The sequence below is a fragment of the Bos javanicus genome, chromosome 15 (assembly GCF_032452875.1).
Source record: "Bos javanicus breed banteng chromosome 15, ARS-OSU_banteng_1.0, whole genome shotgun sequence".
NCBI classification, from domain to species: Eukaryota; Metazoa; Chordata; class Mammalia; order Artiodactyla; family Bovidae; genus Bos; species Bos javanicus.
This window is the reverse complement of record NC_083882.1, coordinates 23,999,055-24,015,808: the sequence shown is the minus strand read 5'-3', so window position 1 is coordinate 24,015,808 and position 16,754 is coordinate 23,999,055. Positions and strand designations below refer to the sequence as shown.

General features: G+C 53.3%; 1 protein-coding gene across 1 annotated transcript; it reads right to left on the bottom strand.

Moving 5' to 3' along the window:
- Positions 1 to 1,355: 1,355 nt before the first annotated feature.
- Positions 1,356 to 15,771, bottom strand: ANKK1 (ankyrin repeat and kinase domain containing 1). Its single transcript, XM_061440338.1, is given in 14 exon segments — positions 1,356 to 2,997; positions 3,000 to 3,128; positions 3,131 to 3,252; positions 3,254 to 3,356; positions 4,625 to 4,658; positions 5,302 to 5,414; position 5,810; positions 6,554 to 6,713; positions 7,287 to 7,331; positions 7,556 to 7,716; positions 9,140 to 9,449; positions 15,179 to 15,200; positions 15,203 to 15,262; positions 15,265 to 15,771. Coding segments are annotated over 14 exon segments (2,295 nt in total). The 5' UTR covers positions 15,359 to 15,771; the 3' UTR covers positions 1,356 to 2,056.
- Positions 15,772 to 16,754: the final 983 nt, after the last annotated feature.

Below are 16,754 nucleotides of genomic sequence, written 5' to 3'. Positions count from 1 at the left end.
AGCCCAACAGGCTCCCCCGTCCCTGGGATTCTCCAGGCAAGAATAGTGGAGTGAGTTGCCATTTCCTTCTCCAATGCATTAAAGTGAAAAGTGAAAGCGAAGTCGCTCAGTCATGTCCGACTCTTAGCGACCCCCTGGACTGCAGCCTACCAGGCTCCTCTATCCATGGGATTTTCCAAGCAAGAGTACTGGAGTGGGGTGCCACTGCCTTCTCCGATGGTTAGTTTTAGGGCTGGGTAATTTCATAGGCTAATGAGTAGGAGGAGTATTCCAACTATTTTGGGAAGGAGTTGGGGGGAGTGATTTCCAGGAATTGGGCCACCACCTGCTCTTGATGGTTGGCCTCAGAACGTCAGGGTACGTCAGGTGGGTATGTCACTTAGCTTGCTGATGTGTTACCGTAAGCCTATATTGAGCCTCAAGGTCTAGTGGAAGTTGGCTCTTCTGCCATCTTGGACCCATTTGGTTTCAATGTCGATGGCGTGTCCTCAGGTTATGTCATTCTTTTAAATGTTGTGCCCGGCGCTGTCCCCTCCCGTTTCATTTGGGGTGGAAGATGTTCTCTTCTCTGACAATTGCAAACATCCTTGAGTTGGAGGGGGCTTCCCCGGTAGCTCAGACAGTAAAGAGCCTGCCTGCAATGCAGGAGCCCTGGGTTCCATCCTTGGGTCAGGAAGATCCCCCAGAGAAGGAAATGGCAACTCGCTCCAGTATTCTTGCCTGGAAAAATCCCATGGATGGAGGAGCCTGGGGGGCTACAGTCCATGGGGTCTCAAAGAGCCAGACACAACTGAATGACTAAGACTCCTTGAGTTGGAGGGGCTGCTCCAGCATCATGAAGAGGGAGAAAGGAGCTGGATAGGACCCCTAGGGCACCCCTACCCCCACCCACAGTCCTGCCCCACCCCCTCCCAACAGTGGGCCAGCCCTAACAGAGCCAGAGAGGAAACAGAAGCCACTGGCTGCGAGCCTAGGCTGGGTCACACAAGGCTAGTGTGAGCAGTCCCAGCCCTGCTCCAACCAGCAGACCAGGCCAGGCAGCTGACGGGGCAGGACAGAGCTCCTTGAGCCGCTTCCCAGGAGGAAGTCCCTACCCAGCGAACTCCACACTGAGCCCAGAGAACTGCACCCCGCCCCCCAGGTGACATCACCACCCCAGCTCCCAGGTGACATCACCACCCCCGCCCTCAGGTGACATCACCACCCCTCCACCTCCCAGCACCTGCGCTCTACCTCCTCCCTGGTGGGAACTCACACATATACATCATACACTCACCACACATGTGCACACACACACACACACACACACACACACACACACCCTGTACTAACACTACTGGCCCCCATATCCCCATAGCTCAGTCCACCTCTTGGGAGTTACTCAGAAACAGAGCTTTATTGAAGTCAGATTTGAAACTTGGTCATTTAACTGGACAGAGTGAGGGCGAGGCTGGGGGGACAGGGACCAACGTCCCACGTGAGATCATGCATGAGAAGCTCCCGTCCACCACAAGAGACTGTACAGCAGACCTGGGCACTGGGACCAGGGCCGCCAGGGAGGTGGTCAGTGCAGCAACAGGGGGCTGGCTAGGGCTCTCAACCGGAAGTGGACATTTCCTCTGAACTTTTAGCGTCTGCCCTTCCACAAACACATGCGTCTGTCTCTCCTGATCCTGCCCCAGTCACACAGACATGAGCTGGGAGGGAGCGCAAGGGCTCCTGCGAGTTCGGGGGCAAGTGATTAAAGGTGGAAGGAATCTGGGAATAGAGGGAACTCACTGTGGGGGCTTGAGTCTGGGTGCAGTGAGGAGCAGGCTGAGTCTGCTCGAGATACACATGGAGGAAGGGCTGAAAGGAGATCTCCAGTCAGGGGCCCCTTCCACAGCTACAATCTCAGTTTACATCTCCCTGCCCCTCCACCACCCAGGGGACCAGGTTCCTGTCTCCTCTCAAGATCAGAGGGGCAGGTGGCAAGCACAGGGAAGGGGCCCTGCCAGAAGCCCAGGTTCACTTCCAGTAGCCTCTACTCCTTACAGGAAAGGAGACCCCAGGTGGTCTAAACTTCCATCTGGGCTCCTGGCTCAGCTCTGCCCAGAATGGCCAGTGAGGGCTCCCTGCCCTCTGGGAGGGCGACGATATCCTGCTTCTGGCTCTGGAGGGCCAGCTGCAAGGGTGTGCAGCTGACCCCGTCCTGGATGTCCAGCTGGGCACCAGCCTTGACCAGCACTTTGAGGATGGCCATGTTTCCCTTCAGGGCGGCCAGGTGGGCAGGGGTCCAGCCCACCTTATTGCAGGCATGGATGTCTGCACGGTGCTCCAGGAGGTGGATGATGCTCAGGAAGGACCCCCTCTGGACCGCCAGGTGAAGGGGTGTCCAGCCTGACTGCTCAGCGGCACTGGGGTCAGCCCCACATTTCAGCAGGGTGGACACCACCACCTCCGTCTTGTGGCAGGCAGCCAGGTGCAGGGGGGTCCAGTTTGTGCCTCCAGGAACCCCCACATCTGCCTGGCTCTCAGCCAGCAGGTGGATGATCTCCAGGTGGCCCTTGTAGGCTGCTAGATGCAAGGGTGTCCAGCCCTGCTGGGTCGGCAGCTCCAGGCTGGCCCCATACCTGAGCAGCATCTTGCAGATAAGGTACTTGCCCCTGGCAGGCACAGTGGACAGTGGGCTGTAGCCACTCTGGTTGAGGGCATCAGGGGCTGCCCCACTTTTTAACAGATGTTGGGTGGCCCTCACTTTGCCTCTCTCCACTGCCAGGTGCAGTGGCCTCCTCAGGTTTCTCTGCCGAGCATCCAACTCTGCCCCCTGGGCTGTCGGCAGCTTGACCAGGCTGACATGGCCAAAGTAGGTGGCCACGTGGAGAGGGGTCTTGCCCTCAGCCTCTCGCAGGTTGGGGTCAGCTTGATGGGAGACCAGAAGCCGGGCCACATTCTCAGGGTTGATCTGTGCAGCCAGGTGGAGTGGGGTCCACCCCTCGTGCTCCTGGGCATCACGCGGACCCCCTGGTCCAGGAGCAGATGGGTGGAGTGGTAGTCTCCATTCTGGGCTGAAAAGCCCAAGGGGGCTCAGCCATCCTCATCCACCAGGTTGGCGTCAGTGCCAAGCTCCAGGAGCAGGGCACAGAGGCCTGCTGGTCCTGGGCAGCGATAAGGAGGGGCGGGTAGCCGCAGGCTGTCTGGCAGTCCACGTGGACCTCATGGGCCAGCAGCACCCTCACCCCCTCCAGGTAGCCCCGGGCCACCAGGAAGTGGAGGGGTGACCTTGTTCTCATAGCTGCACACCTGCTCATCGCTAGGGACCAGGCTCTCACTGTCTGAGAGACGCAGGACCCGCTTCAAATAGTCTCCCGAGTCTGCTGGGAGGAAGACGAGATTGAGAAAAGGACCTCTGACTTTGTCCAGGGGTCATCTCAGCCATCCCCCTATCTCCTGGAAGTGTCATCCAGGAACAGAGTTTCCTGGATGGCGTGAGTGCGGGTCCTTTCCCTAGATCCCGGATCTCTACTCAGGCTCCACAGCCCTAGACAGCAGCTGAGTCTGGCAGTTCTTCCTGTAAGGATGAGGCAGAAAGAGGTCAGTCCGGAAGCAAACCCTGACTCCACCCCTGAGCACCACGTGCTCTCTGCCTCTTTGAGCCTAGGGGTCCTGATCCCGAAGGAGGACACAAACAATGCCCACCTCGTGCTATCATCGTGAAGACAAATCCTGTAGGTACGAACTTCTGGAGACGTGCCTGGCACAAAGTAAATAAATGCAAACTGAAGATAAATTTGTGGTGGCGCTCCATGATATGAACTCCTCCCGAGGCGCTCAGGGACCCATTTCTTCCTGCTTTACCCAGTGGTGTATTAGAATTAAAAGCAACAATTTCCAAAAAAAAAAAACAAAACCCCACAAACAAATGAAAATCACTGCTCAAACCAAACCACAAGAGATTCTGAGTCAATTATTCTAGGGTGGCTCAGGCATCGGGTACTCTTTCATTCCCTCAAGAAATTCCATTATGCCACCAGGATTGAAAACTGATGTTCCCCTTTCCCGGGCCAGGGAGGGAGGAGTCCAGCCTCAAAAGAACACAGTGCTGAAGGGGAAGCAGAGCCAGGCCCCCCAGGGGCACGGGCATTTCTGGATCTCAGGGTCGGGTGCCCAGAGAGGGAACACAGACTCCAGGCCTGGGGAGGAGGGTAGGCCAGGGAGGATGGCAGAGGATATGGTTTGAGTCCCCTTTCTCCTCCGCTGTGTGTTCTGGGGTTCCAGCTGAGACCTGCCTGGACTCACCGCTGTCTGTTCAGTTCAGTTGCTCAGTCGTGTTCGACTCTTTGCAACCCCATGAATTGCAGCATGCCAGGCCTCCCTGTCCATCACCAACTCCCTGAGTTTACCCAAACCCATGTCCGTTGAGCCGGTGATGCCATCCAACCATCTTGTCCTCTGTTGTCCCCTTCTCCTCCTGCCCTCAATCTTTCCCAGCATCAGGGTCTTTTCAAATGAGTCAGCTCTTTGCATCAGGTGGCCAAAGTATTGGAGCTTCAGCTTCAGCATCAGTCCTTCCAATGAACACTCAGGACTGATCTCCTTTAGGATGGACTGGTTGGATCTCTTTGCAGTCCAAGGGATTCTCAAGAGTCTGTTAGCTCCTGGCAAATCTCCTCACTGACCTGGGGAACCGGAAGACAGGGGGCAGATCAGATGAGAGCTGGGCGGTTCTGGTCCATGTCGGCCTCGCCTCCTCCCTTCACCTCTGAGGACTCTCCTCCCACCCTGCACCAGGAGACCCCTCCTCTCTCATGCCCGCCACCAGCTGTGTCTAGGGGAAGACCCTGAGCTGGGGATGCCCTGCCCAAGAAAGAGTGGCCCAGGGCCTCGGCTGTCCCTTGGGCCACAGGGAAGGCAGGGTGGTGGCCCTGTGGATTCAGCCCGAAGCCCCGCATTAGCTCACGGCTGCTTCCCAGGTGAGGAGGGTAAGGACAACGGATCAGGGATGATGCTGATGGGCAGGGCAGGAAAACAGGGGAGAGCCGCAGGCACCCTCTGCAGGACGGGCCCTGTTTAACCCCACATGCGTCAGGGAGGGCATGTCCTTCTCAGGGGTTCTGAGCCGCGGCCACCACCAGCCCTCAGAGCACCCTCGAGCAAATTAGGAAAAGGTATCCCTGAGTTACTGTGCGGCTTGGCCAGCAGAGCATGCGGTGAATCTGGTCCCCATCTGCCCCTCAGCCAGGTGGCCTCGTGGGGGCATGCACACATGTGCGCATCCTCAATGCCCGCCAGAGACAAGGCCATGCCTGCGCATGTCCGCACCTCCCCTGGCCGGCCCGCTGCGCAGGACGCTTTCCCGGCCAAGGCCTCGCTCTCAGGGTGGGCCACCGGACTCTGGAGCAGCGAAAGCAGCATGTCTGTCTCCGCTATGATGTCTGCTCCAAGAAACAGTAGTGTGGTGTAGTGTTAGACGCTCAGTCGTGTCCAACTCTTTGCAACCCCATGGACTGTAGCCCACCAGGCTCCTCTGTCCATGGGATTCTCCAGGCAAGAATACTGGAGTGGGTTGCCATTTCCTTCTTTAGAGGATCTTCCCAACCCAGGGATCGAACCCGGGTCTTCTGCGTTGCAGGCAGATTGTTTACTATCTGAGCTACAGGGAAGTCCCCAAGAAACAGAGACACAGCAAAAGAAGCCACAGGTTGGCCTGAAGTTCTTCCCCATTTTAAATGTTTTTCCCTCTACCATGTCCCGTGTACCTCCTCCCAAAACCCAGCCCCGGGCTTAGGGGCACCCACACTTGAACATCAGGAAGCAGGCAAGCTGGGACCCTGCCTTGGAGGAGTGTGTGTGCGTGTGTGTGCACGCGCGTGCCCGAGCGTTGCTTTAGTCATGTCTGACTCTTCGAGACTCTATGGACTGTAGCCCACCAGCTCCTCTGTCCACGGAATTCTCCAGGCAAGAATATTGGAGTGGGTTGCCATGTCCTCCTCCAGGAGATCTTCCTGGCCCAGAGATCAAACCGATGTCTCGTATGTCTCCTGCATTGGCAGGCAAGTTCTTTACCACTAATGCCACCTAGGAAGCCCTTTGAGGGTAGACCTTTTCCATAAAACACAAGGGCAAGACTAGATAATCTCTAAGATGCTCACACTTATACACAAGTGTGCATTTACATCACCTCTAGAGGAGTGGATGATTGCAACATCCATCCATGCCTGTGAGCTTATGGTCTGGGAACATTTTACAAATGAGGACACTGCAGCCTGAGAGGACCCAGGCCAACTGGAGACTCAGAAGCAGCAGAGCCAGGCCCAGTTAGCTTCTGGCAATGAGGGTTTTCTAATTTACCTCCCACAGGGTACACATTAAGCCAAAGAGACCACAATCCTCAGCTGCCCCTGGCCCCTCTGCCATCCCCCCACCTCCCACCACACTATGGAGCTGACTCTGCCCTAGTGCCATGCAGGGCTCTCCCTGCAAGTCTTGGGAGTGGCTTGGGGCTTCTGTCATCTCTCCTGGCCCATGGGCACCCCAGCTCTCCCATCCTTGTCTAGGTCAGTCTGGTGAGAACCTGGAAAGCAGGGCCTTTCTTGGGCTCCTGGTCCCAGCAGCGCCTCATCAGGTCCACCATCTGCTGGGACTCAGCCGACCACTCATCTGAGACAGGGTGCAGGGAGGGCCGCCTGCCTGTGGCCACTTGGATGATGATGGTCATGATGTTGAAGCCTGTGAGAGGAGGCCCAGACTGTGTGGGTGAGGAGGGGCAGAGGGGCTGGGCGGGAGGTCGGGGCTCTGCCCATGCACACAGCAGGGGCTCCATAAATGCACAGTGAGTTAATACCTAGATTGCAGGCTGACTTGAGACTTAGATTTGAGCAGCTGGGTCTCTGGACCAGCTCCAGATCCTCCCAGGCCAGGACTGGCCGTGGCCCCTCACTGTGGGCCTTTGCTGTCCAAAGGCAGCCGGACTGACTGGCAGGCCTAGTTACAGGCTTTGATTTTGAACTTTGCTGGATTATCCAAGTTCCCTGACAGTCTGTTTACCTGACACCGTGGCAGGGCTCGGGGTGGGAGAGACAGGAAAGAATATTTTGAAGCAAAGGAATCAGAGGCAGAAAGCATGGTCTGTGCTGAAGTTTGCCCTTTCTTCCACCAACGTGTGAGCCCTAGAAACAGGGGGAGGAAGGTAGGAGGGTGAAGTCCCCAACGTAAACCTGCACCTGCCCCGCCCCCTCCAACCCCCAGCCTCTCACAGTCCCTTCCAGGTCGCCATCTGACGGCGCCACTGCTGCCTGCTATCTGGATACGGCTTCTTCTGAGTGAGCATCTCCCAGATCATGATCCCAAAGCTGCAGGCAGGGCAAGTGCGCCCTGAGTGACTTCCTCAGCTAACCAGCCAGAGGGGCCCCATGGAGCACAAAATCCCAGGCAAAGCCTCTCTGGCCGGAGTCCTGCTGCACCCCTCCTCCTCCCACGCGGGCAGGGCGGGGCCAGACATCACCCCTGTCCTGCCCTCTGCACCTTGGGGTCCAGGCATCGTGGTGACAACAAGCTGCTTGCGCCTCCAGCCCACCTGTACACGTCGTATTTGGGCCCTGGGCCCTTGTTATTCTCCAGGAACATCTCGATGGGGGGCGGGAGGGTGTAGCTGAGGGTGCCCTGCAGAGCTGACCTCTTGATGGACTGCATCTGGGTCGACTGTTCCATCCTCTTGGACAGGCCAAAGTCTGAAACCTGGTAGGAAGCCCAGGGTGGGGATGGGAGGGCAATACAGTTTTGCCTCCAGAAAGCTGCCTGAGTTCCTCATCCCTCCTGCCTTCCTCATTTCCAGTGTTGTGTAGCCACTGAGAGCACAGGCTCTCTCCCATAGCTACCATGGATGACAGGATGACCTCGGACAAGCTACCTTCTCAGAGCCTTCATTTCCTCATCTATAAAATGGGAATAATACCGGAACTTAACTCATAGTGCTATTATGAGCATTGAATGAGGAAACATACAAAAAGCACTTCGAACAGTGCCTGGTGCACAGTAAGTACTTGGTAGGTGTGGCCATTACCCAAAGGACCCGTGGATAAAGTTGCTGCCTTTGGTGAGCTTCTGTTCATCCCACTTCCATGGGCCCTGAAGCACTGACACCCTGTATATTTATCCCACACTCTGCTTCCATCCATCGATTCATTCATATACCAATTGCCAATTCACTGAATTCCAACTAGGCTGGGTATTGAGAATCAGGCAGCAGATAAGAAAGATGAAACCGGGACTTCCCTGGTGGTCCGGTGGTTGAGAATCCACCTTCCAATGCAGGGGACATGAACGTAATCTCTGGTTGGGGAACCAAGATCCCACATGCTGTGGGGAATCTAAGCCCACGAGCTGCAGCTGCTGAGCCTGTGTGCTCTAGTGGTCTGCGACTAGAAGCCCGCATCCCAAAACTAAAGAAAGCCCCCACGGGCCACAACAAAGAGCCCACAAACCACAGTGAAGACACAGTGCAGCCAGAGAAACCCATTTCTTCTATGAAAGATGAACCCCCAACACCCATTACTCTCCTAAGTGATTATTCAAATAGGGAGTAGAGTTACTATAAATGACTATATACTTACAATTGGGGTTAGCAATGTGAAGAGACAGATACAGTGAGGCTGTATAACAGAGGCATGTGGGAGTGGATCAAGGAAAACTTCCCTGAGGAGGTGTTATTTAAGCTGAGAGCTGAAAGATGAGTAGGCCTTTGCTAGACAAGGAGGGACTGGGGAAACACTGTTCTTGACAGTGGAAACAGAATGTGCAAATTTCCAAGGCAGAAATGAAAGTGTAACATGTCTTAGGAACTGGAAAAAAAAAAAAAAAAAGTCATCATGACCCTTCTTAAAAACATCTCACTTACACACATCCTTACTTGAATCAAAGAATGGGATAGAGATGATTCTGTCCACATTAGAAATGGAAGAATGAGGTCCAAAGAGGGTTATTGCAGGCATCCTGATATGCAGTTTCATGCACCAAATTTCACTATGCATCCATCTGTTTTAGGTGTGATCCCTGCCTTTAGTATTTGTTCATGAAGGGAGCTGCTTAGAACACTTTGACAAGCCAACCAGGCAGTAGATAATCCAGCTTACGTGGAGAAGACTCTGGAGTGACAGGGGACAGATGGGGTCCTCCCCTTGATATGCAAGCGGCTGTCCAGGAGGATGTTGCCTGGCTCGAGGTCCAGATGGAGCAGTGGTGGCTTAATCCTGCGGAGGAAGTTCACAGCCAGGCTGGTCTCACGGATGGTGTGGACCTTGAGCTGCCAGCCGAGGCTGTGAGTGGGAAGCATCTTCTCCAGGGAGTCATTGGCCATGAACTCCATCACAACACCCAGGGGCTGCCTGCAAACCCCCCAGATGGACACGACGTGCTGAAACTTGATCTTCTCCATTTTGGCTGCTTCTTCAATGAGGCAGTTCACATCAGAGCTATGGAGAAAGGGGAGCGAAATATGGAAGCTGGTGACCTTTAATTACAAGAGGAACTAGGACACACAAACTAGGCTTGAGGCCAGGCTGCACAGACGCAGAGACCCCCTTGGGAGCCTGCGAGGTGGTGGAGGAGGACAGAGAGATAAGGTCCAGCAACAAAACAGGAAGCGAAGGAGGCTGTCAATTTAGAAGTCAGCCCATTCCACAGAAGCAGCCACAAAAAGCCTGCTGTTTATTCTGGCTACCTATATATGTCTATCTCCCACAGGAGACCACAAGCCCATGGAGGACCAAACATGCCTCCTGCTTCTGTTTTAAAATATTTATCGAGGTACCAGCTCACACCAATCAGAACGACCATCATTAAAAATGTGTACAAATAGCAAATGCTGGAGAGGATGTGGAAAAAAGAGAACCCTCCTATACTGTTGGTGGGAATGTAAGTTGGTGCAGCCACTGTGGAAAGCAGTATGGAGGTTCCTCAAAAAGCTAAAAACTACCAAACAATCCGGCAATCCCACTCCTGGGCATATATTCAGACAAAACTATAACTCAGATACATGCACCCCTATGTTCATATCAGCACTATCCACAATAGGCAAGATACGGAAAGAACATAAACAGCCATCAACAGATGAGTGGATAAAGAAGATGTGGCACCTATATACAGTGGGATACTACTCAGCCGTAAACATGAGAGAATGCCATTTGCAGCAACATGGATGCAGCTAGAGATTATCATACTGACCGAAGTCAGAAAGAGAAAGACAAATGCATATGATATCACTTATATGTGGAACCTAAAATATGATGAAAATGAACTTATCTATGAAACAGAAACAGAATCATGGACATGGAGAACAGACCAGTGGTTTCCAAGGGGAAGAGGGTTCATAGAGGGATGGAGTGGAAGGCTGGGTTAGCAGATGTAAGCTTTTATATATAGAAACGATAGACGATAAGGTCTTACTATAGCACAGACAACTATATTCAATATCCTATGATAAACCATAATGGAAAAGAATATTTAGAAAAAGCGTGTGTATATATATATATATATATGTAACTGAGTCACTTTGCTGTATAGCAGAAATTAACATGACATTGTAAATTAACCATACTTCAATAAAAATATGGATGAATATCATTTATTGCCTTTTTTATTATGAAAGTAATATATATATATATATATGTATATGTATGCATACACACATATCTTGTAGAATATCATGGGACTAGAAAAGAAAATTAGGGAATTCCCTGGTGGTCCCATGGTTAGCACTCAGCGCATTCACTGTGGGACCTAGGTTCAATCCCTGACTGGGGAACTAAGATCCCACAAGCCACATGGCATGGCCCCCTCCCCCCACCAATTAAATCATCAGTAACCCAACCTTCTAGAGTCGGCCTCTGTTAATAATTTACTATATTCTTTTACAATACATTGCAAGGAGCCTTTCTTCTCTTCTCCCTCCCTGTCCCTCTTTCCTCCTCCACTCTCCCTTGCCATCACATAGTGTGGGCTGTTTTTGACCTGCTTTTCCCTGTCAGGGTAGCATGAGCATGTTCTGAATCATTATTCTCCCGAAGTGAGCTCTGTAATGGCTGTATGGGATTCCATTTTGGAGATGAACTATAATTATTCATCTTTGTACTCGTCACAGCACATGGCCACGCATAGCACAAGGCATCTTTGCTGAATTGAAGTCAGGACTGAAGGGAAAGCCTTACAGAATAAGCATTTGCAAAACCTTTAGCTCTTTTCACTGTCCATGCGCTCAGAACAGAAAATATGCAAATTGTTATAGATTGTTTGGGGATGGTGGGGATGAAGATTAAGGAGAAATGACATGTTTTTAAAAAAGCAAAGTATTTGAAAAGCTGCGCTGGGATTGCAGTCAAAGGCTGCTGGAAATGTATTCATAGGGCCTCCCTGGGAAGCCAGCCAGTGTTGCCTCACCTCCGGGAAAAGGCACCTGCTCCCCCCAACCCCCCACAACTGGACAGGTTGGCTGGTCCAGGTTTAGGCCTTCTTGTCTTCTCTACTATTCAAGAGAGCTCCCTGCCGCTCCCCCAACCTCTGTAATGTATTTTTTTTTAATCTGTCTCCTCTTGTCCTTTTGAGATCATAAGAATTGAGAAGACATCCATCACGAGGTGGAAAAAACACGGGATCTGGGGCTGCATTGCCTTGCTTTCCAATCCCAATTTCATCTCTGTATGACCTCGAACAAGCAAACTCTGGGTTTCAGTCTGTTAACTGTAAAATGGGAACAACAGGGACAGGCACAACTCCCCTTGACACCTAGACTGCTTGAAAGTGTTTGCGACACCTAGTGTCTCTCTTTTCCTCCCCTCCCCCACCCTTCCATCTGGTTTCCGGTCCTAATATCTCACTGATCAGTTATTACTATAGCCTACAGGCAACTTTTTGTTCTTGGCGCGGGATTGGTCCCTCCTTTGCAGGTTCCTGTTCTGTTACTTGATCACTAACTAGACCCAGTTCCAGTGTCTCCAGGCAACCTCAGCATCTCCAGCTGGGTATTCACACTTAAAGTGTCTAAAACTGAACCCCCGATTCTCTCTTCAAACCCACTCCCCGCTCAGCCTTCTCCATCTCAGTAGAATGGGCTCCATCCCTCTAGTCTTCAAAGATCTTGATTATCCTGGACTCCTCTCTTCCTCTCCTTCCCACAAGCTGCTCCTTGGCACATCCCATCAGTGCTACCTTCAAAATACAGCGAGAATCTGGGGTAAGGGGGAAGGAATTAACTGGGAGTTTAGGATTGACATATACACAGTGCATGTTTGCATGCTAAATTTGCTTCATTCATGTCCAACTCTTTGCGATCCCATGGACTGTAACCCGCCAGGCTCCTCTGCCCATGGGATTCTCCAGGCAAGAATACTGGAAAGGGTTGCTGTGCCCTCCTCCAGGGGATCTGCTCGACCCAAGGACCAAACCTGTGTCTCTTACATCTCCTGCATTGGCAGGTAAGTTCTTTACCACTAGTGCCACCTGGGAAGCCCCATATACACACTGCTGCTGCTAAGTCACTTCAGTAGTGTCCGACTCTGTGTGACCCCATAGACGGCAACCCACCAGGTTCCCCGACCCTGGGATTCTCCAGGCAAGAACACAGGAGTGGGTTGCCATTTCCTTCTCCAATGCATGAAAGTGAAAAGTGAAAGTGAAGTCGCTCAGTCATGTCTGACTCTTCGAGACCCCATGGACTGCAGCCTACCAGGCTCCTCCATCCATGGGATTTTCCAGGCAAGAGTACTGGAGTGGGGTGCCATTGCCTTCTCCACATATACACACTACTACGTTTAAAATAGTGGGCTTCCCAGGTGGAGATAGTGATTAAGAATCCTCCTGCCAATACAGGAGACCTAAAAGATGAAGGTTTGATCCCTGGGTCAGGAAGATCCCCTTGGAGGAGTACATGGCTACTCACACCAGTATTCTTGCCTGGAGAATCTTGCATGGGCAGAGGAGCCTGCGGGCTACGGTCCATAAGGTCGCATAGAGTCAGACATGACTGAAGTGACTTAGCACACACAACACACACACATTTAAAATAGATAACCAAAATACCCAAACATAAAACAGAGGCAATATTGTAACAAATTCTATAAAGATTTTTTAAATGGTCCACATCCAAAAAAACTTAAAAAAAAGAAAAAAGATAACCAAGGAAGACCTGTGGTATAGCTCAGGGAACTCTGCTCAGTATTCATATCTGCAATAATCTAAATGGAGAAAGAATTTGAGAAAGAAAAGATACATGCACGTGTATAAGTGAATCACTTTGCCACACACATGAAACTAACACAACACTGTTAATCAACTGTGTGTGTGGTGTGCGTTTAGTCTCTCAGTTGTGTCTGACTCTTTGTGACCCCATAGACTGTAGCCCACCAGGCTCCTCTGTCCATGGGATTCTCCAGGCAAAAATACTGGAGTAGGTTGCCATGCCCTCCTTCAGCAATAAAACCCTACCCTTCTTTAATTTTTCGTGAGTTCAGTATAAGCTGGACTGCTCAAATGGCTTTGGTAGTTTGTTTTTTAAAGGTATCTGGGTACAAACCCTAGGATATGGACCCACGCAAAGAGCAGAAGCGTTCCTGTGACATTCTGCTTATCCATTTGTTATAAGCGTTATAACAAACGTATAAGCAAAAACAGAATTATAAGCATTGTTAGATTTGCATGTAGGTCTCCTGCAGCTCCTGCTTTGGCAGGTGGATTCTTTACCACTGAGTCACCATGGAAGCATATCTGTTGCATTCATCATTATATTCATTATATCTTAGAGTCCAGCACAGCACCTGCCACATAATAGGTGAGCAATAAACATTCATCAAGAGGACAAATGAATGAAAAGATGGAAGGAGCATCCAGTGAAGTCATACTCATAAAACTCCTAGGAGAGCACTCCACAGTTGGCAGGTGCTAATTACTGTAAATAAATCTCTTAGTCCTTTGGGATTGGGACGGGACTTGAGATGGGGGTTACTGTCAATGTCTCCTGAGTAGTCTTATCAATGCCATCTGTTTCCTCTTGCTCTTTGCTTCAAAGGTTGTAAATGATCTGGACAGATTCTAGAATAATCTGACTCTACTCCCAAGCCAGGATGTTGAGGGAGTCAGATCGGTGACTCTGGGACTGTCTCACTTTGCCCTTTTTCGTTAAGCAGGAAGGGGTCTGGGAACTAGAAAGGAACTTGGCTGTGTGGGATGGGAGGCTGTGTCTTGGGAGCTTGCGTAGTGACCATAGAGAATGTCCAGAAAAGATGCCACACTGTCCCCCACACCCCCAAGGACCTCCAATTGTATCCCAGGAGCCTTGGGAGGAGGACATGGTGATCATCTCAGACTTCACATACCAAAGTGTCTCCTCCACGGCTGCACTAGGGGCCAGTGCACAGCCAAGTACTGGCCAGTCTGGTAGGAATGGGGCTGGAGCTGCATCTCAGTGGGAAGGCAGAGATGGGTGGAAGCACTGCGGGAGAGCTAGCACCAGGGAAAAGGAGGCCTCCAGGGAGAGGCCACAGCATGTATCATGGGACTTGGGAGGAGCCAGAGAGAAAAACGACAGAGACTGTAGCATGTCAGGCTTGGGCAACTGGCAGTGCCAGTGTGACAGCTGGTAGATGAATGGGCTGGGCAGGTTCTCAGGCCAGTAGGCTGGCAGCCTCCACCTTCCAAGCCCCCTTCAGCCTGCACTGGCAGACGGGATAAGGCACTTCCCCCCAGGTCACAGAGCATCACTGAGCCAAGTGCCACAGCTCTTCAGCAAACTCAGCCCTGCCTGCCTGCCCTGTGGGTTCAGGGGTGGGTAGGATGACGGCAGAGGGCCACCCAGAGCCGACACCCCGAAGGAAGGTGAGGCTGGAAAACAGGAGGCCAGACCCGACCGGGAGGTCGGATTGAACAAAGGCATCTTGCCGGTAGTTCCTGCTCACTTTTGACCTCCGTGGATTTCAACAAACAGGTCTGGGTCCACAGACAGAGCCGAGCGTATTTCAGAGACGATGGAAAGAGGCAGGCTGTGCCTGGGGGAGGTCAGGCCACTGGACAGAGTTTCCAGAGGCGGAAAGGACCATGCTCAGTCTCAGACCGGCTGCCTGGTCCTCGCTCCCCGGGCCTCAGTTTCCCCTCCCCTAAAGGAACTGAAAGCTCGGCGAAAGGAGCGGGGTGGGGCGGGCAGGCAGGCGGGGGCCTGGGGGCCTGGGGCGGGAGGCCGGAGAGCTCTCCACGGCGCACTCGGTCCGCCGGCGCTGCTGCGGAGCCTGGGACAGCCGGCGAAGCCGCCGCTCGCCCCTCGGCGCCGGTCGGCCTCGAAGTCGTCGCGGGTGAAGGCGGGGAGGCCGTCCGGCCGCCGCTCCCCGCACGCGGCCATGGCGTCGGCGCGGCCCGGGCTCTTGGCGCCCCGCGCGCTCCGCGCCGGGCTGCTCCCTGAGCCGCGGGTCCCTGAGGGGGGGGGGGGGGGGCGCTGGGCAGGCGGCGGCCCTCCCTCCTTCCGGCTCTGGAGTGAGGAGACACCGGCCCTGCCCTGTGAAGGCTGAGGAAACCCATCCGAGCCCTGAGGCCCCGGCAGCGATGGCAGCCCAGTCAAGGAAGGGGGCTCCCTCCCCGCGCAGCACCCTCCCCGCGCAGCACCCTCCCCGCGCAGCACCCTCCCCGCGCAGCACCCTCCCCGCGCAGCACCCTCCCCGCGCAGCACCCTCCCCGCGCAGCACCCTGAGAGGCCCTGCCCCGCCCCGGCATCCCGCCCTCAAACATGTCCTCAGTCTCAGCCTGTGGTGTTTTTTTTTCCCCTCCCCCAGCTCGAGTCTGGGCAGGGGCTGCAAGAGGAAGGCATCCTGAAGTTGGAAGCGGAGTCTGGACTGGACCATTCGGTCCTCTTTGATTATGCAACTCATATATGTCCTGAAAGAAAGTGAAGTCGTTTAGCCATGTCCGACTCTTTGCGACTCCGTGGACTGTAGCCTATGAGGCTCCTCCTTCCATGGGATTTTCCAGGCAAGAGTACTGGAGTGGGTTGCCATTTCCTTCTCCAGGGGATCTTCCCAACCCAGGGATCGAACCTGGGTCTCCCGCATTGCAGGCAGACGCTCGGTATGTCCCGAGGGTTTATAAAAAGTTCAGGGCTGTGCTGGGGGTCTCCATTGTAGAGTGTGGGGACCTGGAACCCACCCCTTCATAACAAATACGGAGTAAAAAAGTTGTAATGGAGATTTTCTGGTCTGAATCTGTTGGCCTAACTGACTTAGTGCTCCCTTTGTTATGGTTGACTTTTTGTTAGTCAGTCTCTGCATGCAAAAGGTCACCCAATGGGGTCAGGACCCTTGGGGTGAGGGACTGGAGCTGTGTCGCAGGGAGCTCCCCTTCCTGGCATGACCTTTGGCCCCAGCCTCAGAAGGATGAGCACCGGGGGCTGGGGTTGATCACTTGGGGAGGTGAATTCTTTGGTCCAATTCTGGGGGTGGCTTGTTGCTGGGGTGGGGGTGGGGGTCAGAGGTAAGACTCAGGGAGCATGTGGAGCATACTGGGGTCCCCGTCTGCTGGGAGGAGGGGCAACCTAGGAGCTGAGGACCGCAGAGCAGTGTGGGGCAGTGGAGGAACCAGGCCAAGGCTCAGTGCGGAGACTTGGGGCAGGAAGGGGAGAAAATGCACCTGCAGAGGCCAATGTGGCTGCTGGGGGGGAGGGGAAGCCATCCTGGGGGGAGTTAGCCAAGGGCAGGGCCAGGGGTTGGCCCAGGGAAGCACATCTGGGTGGACTCCCCTTCCTTTCT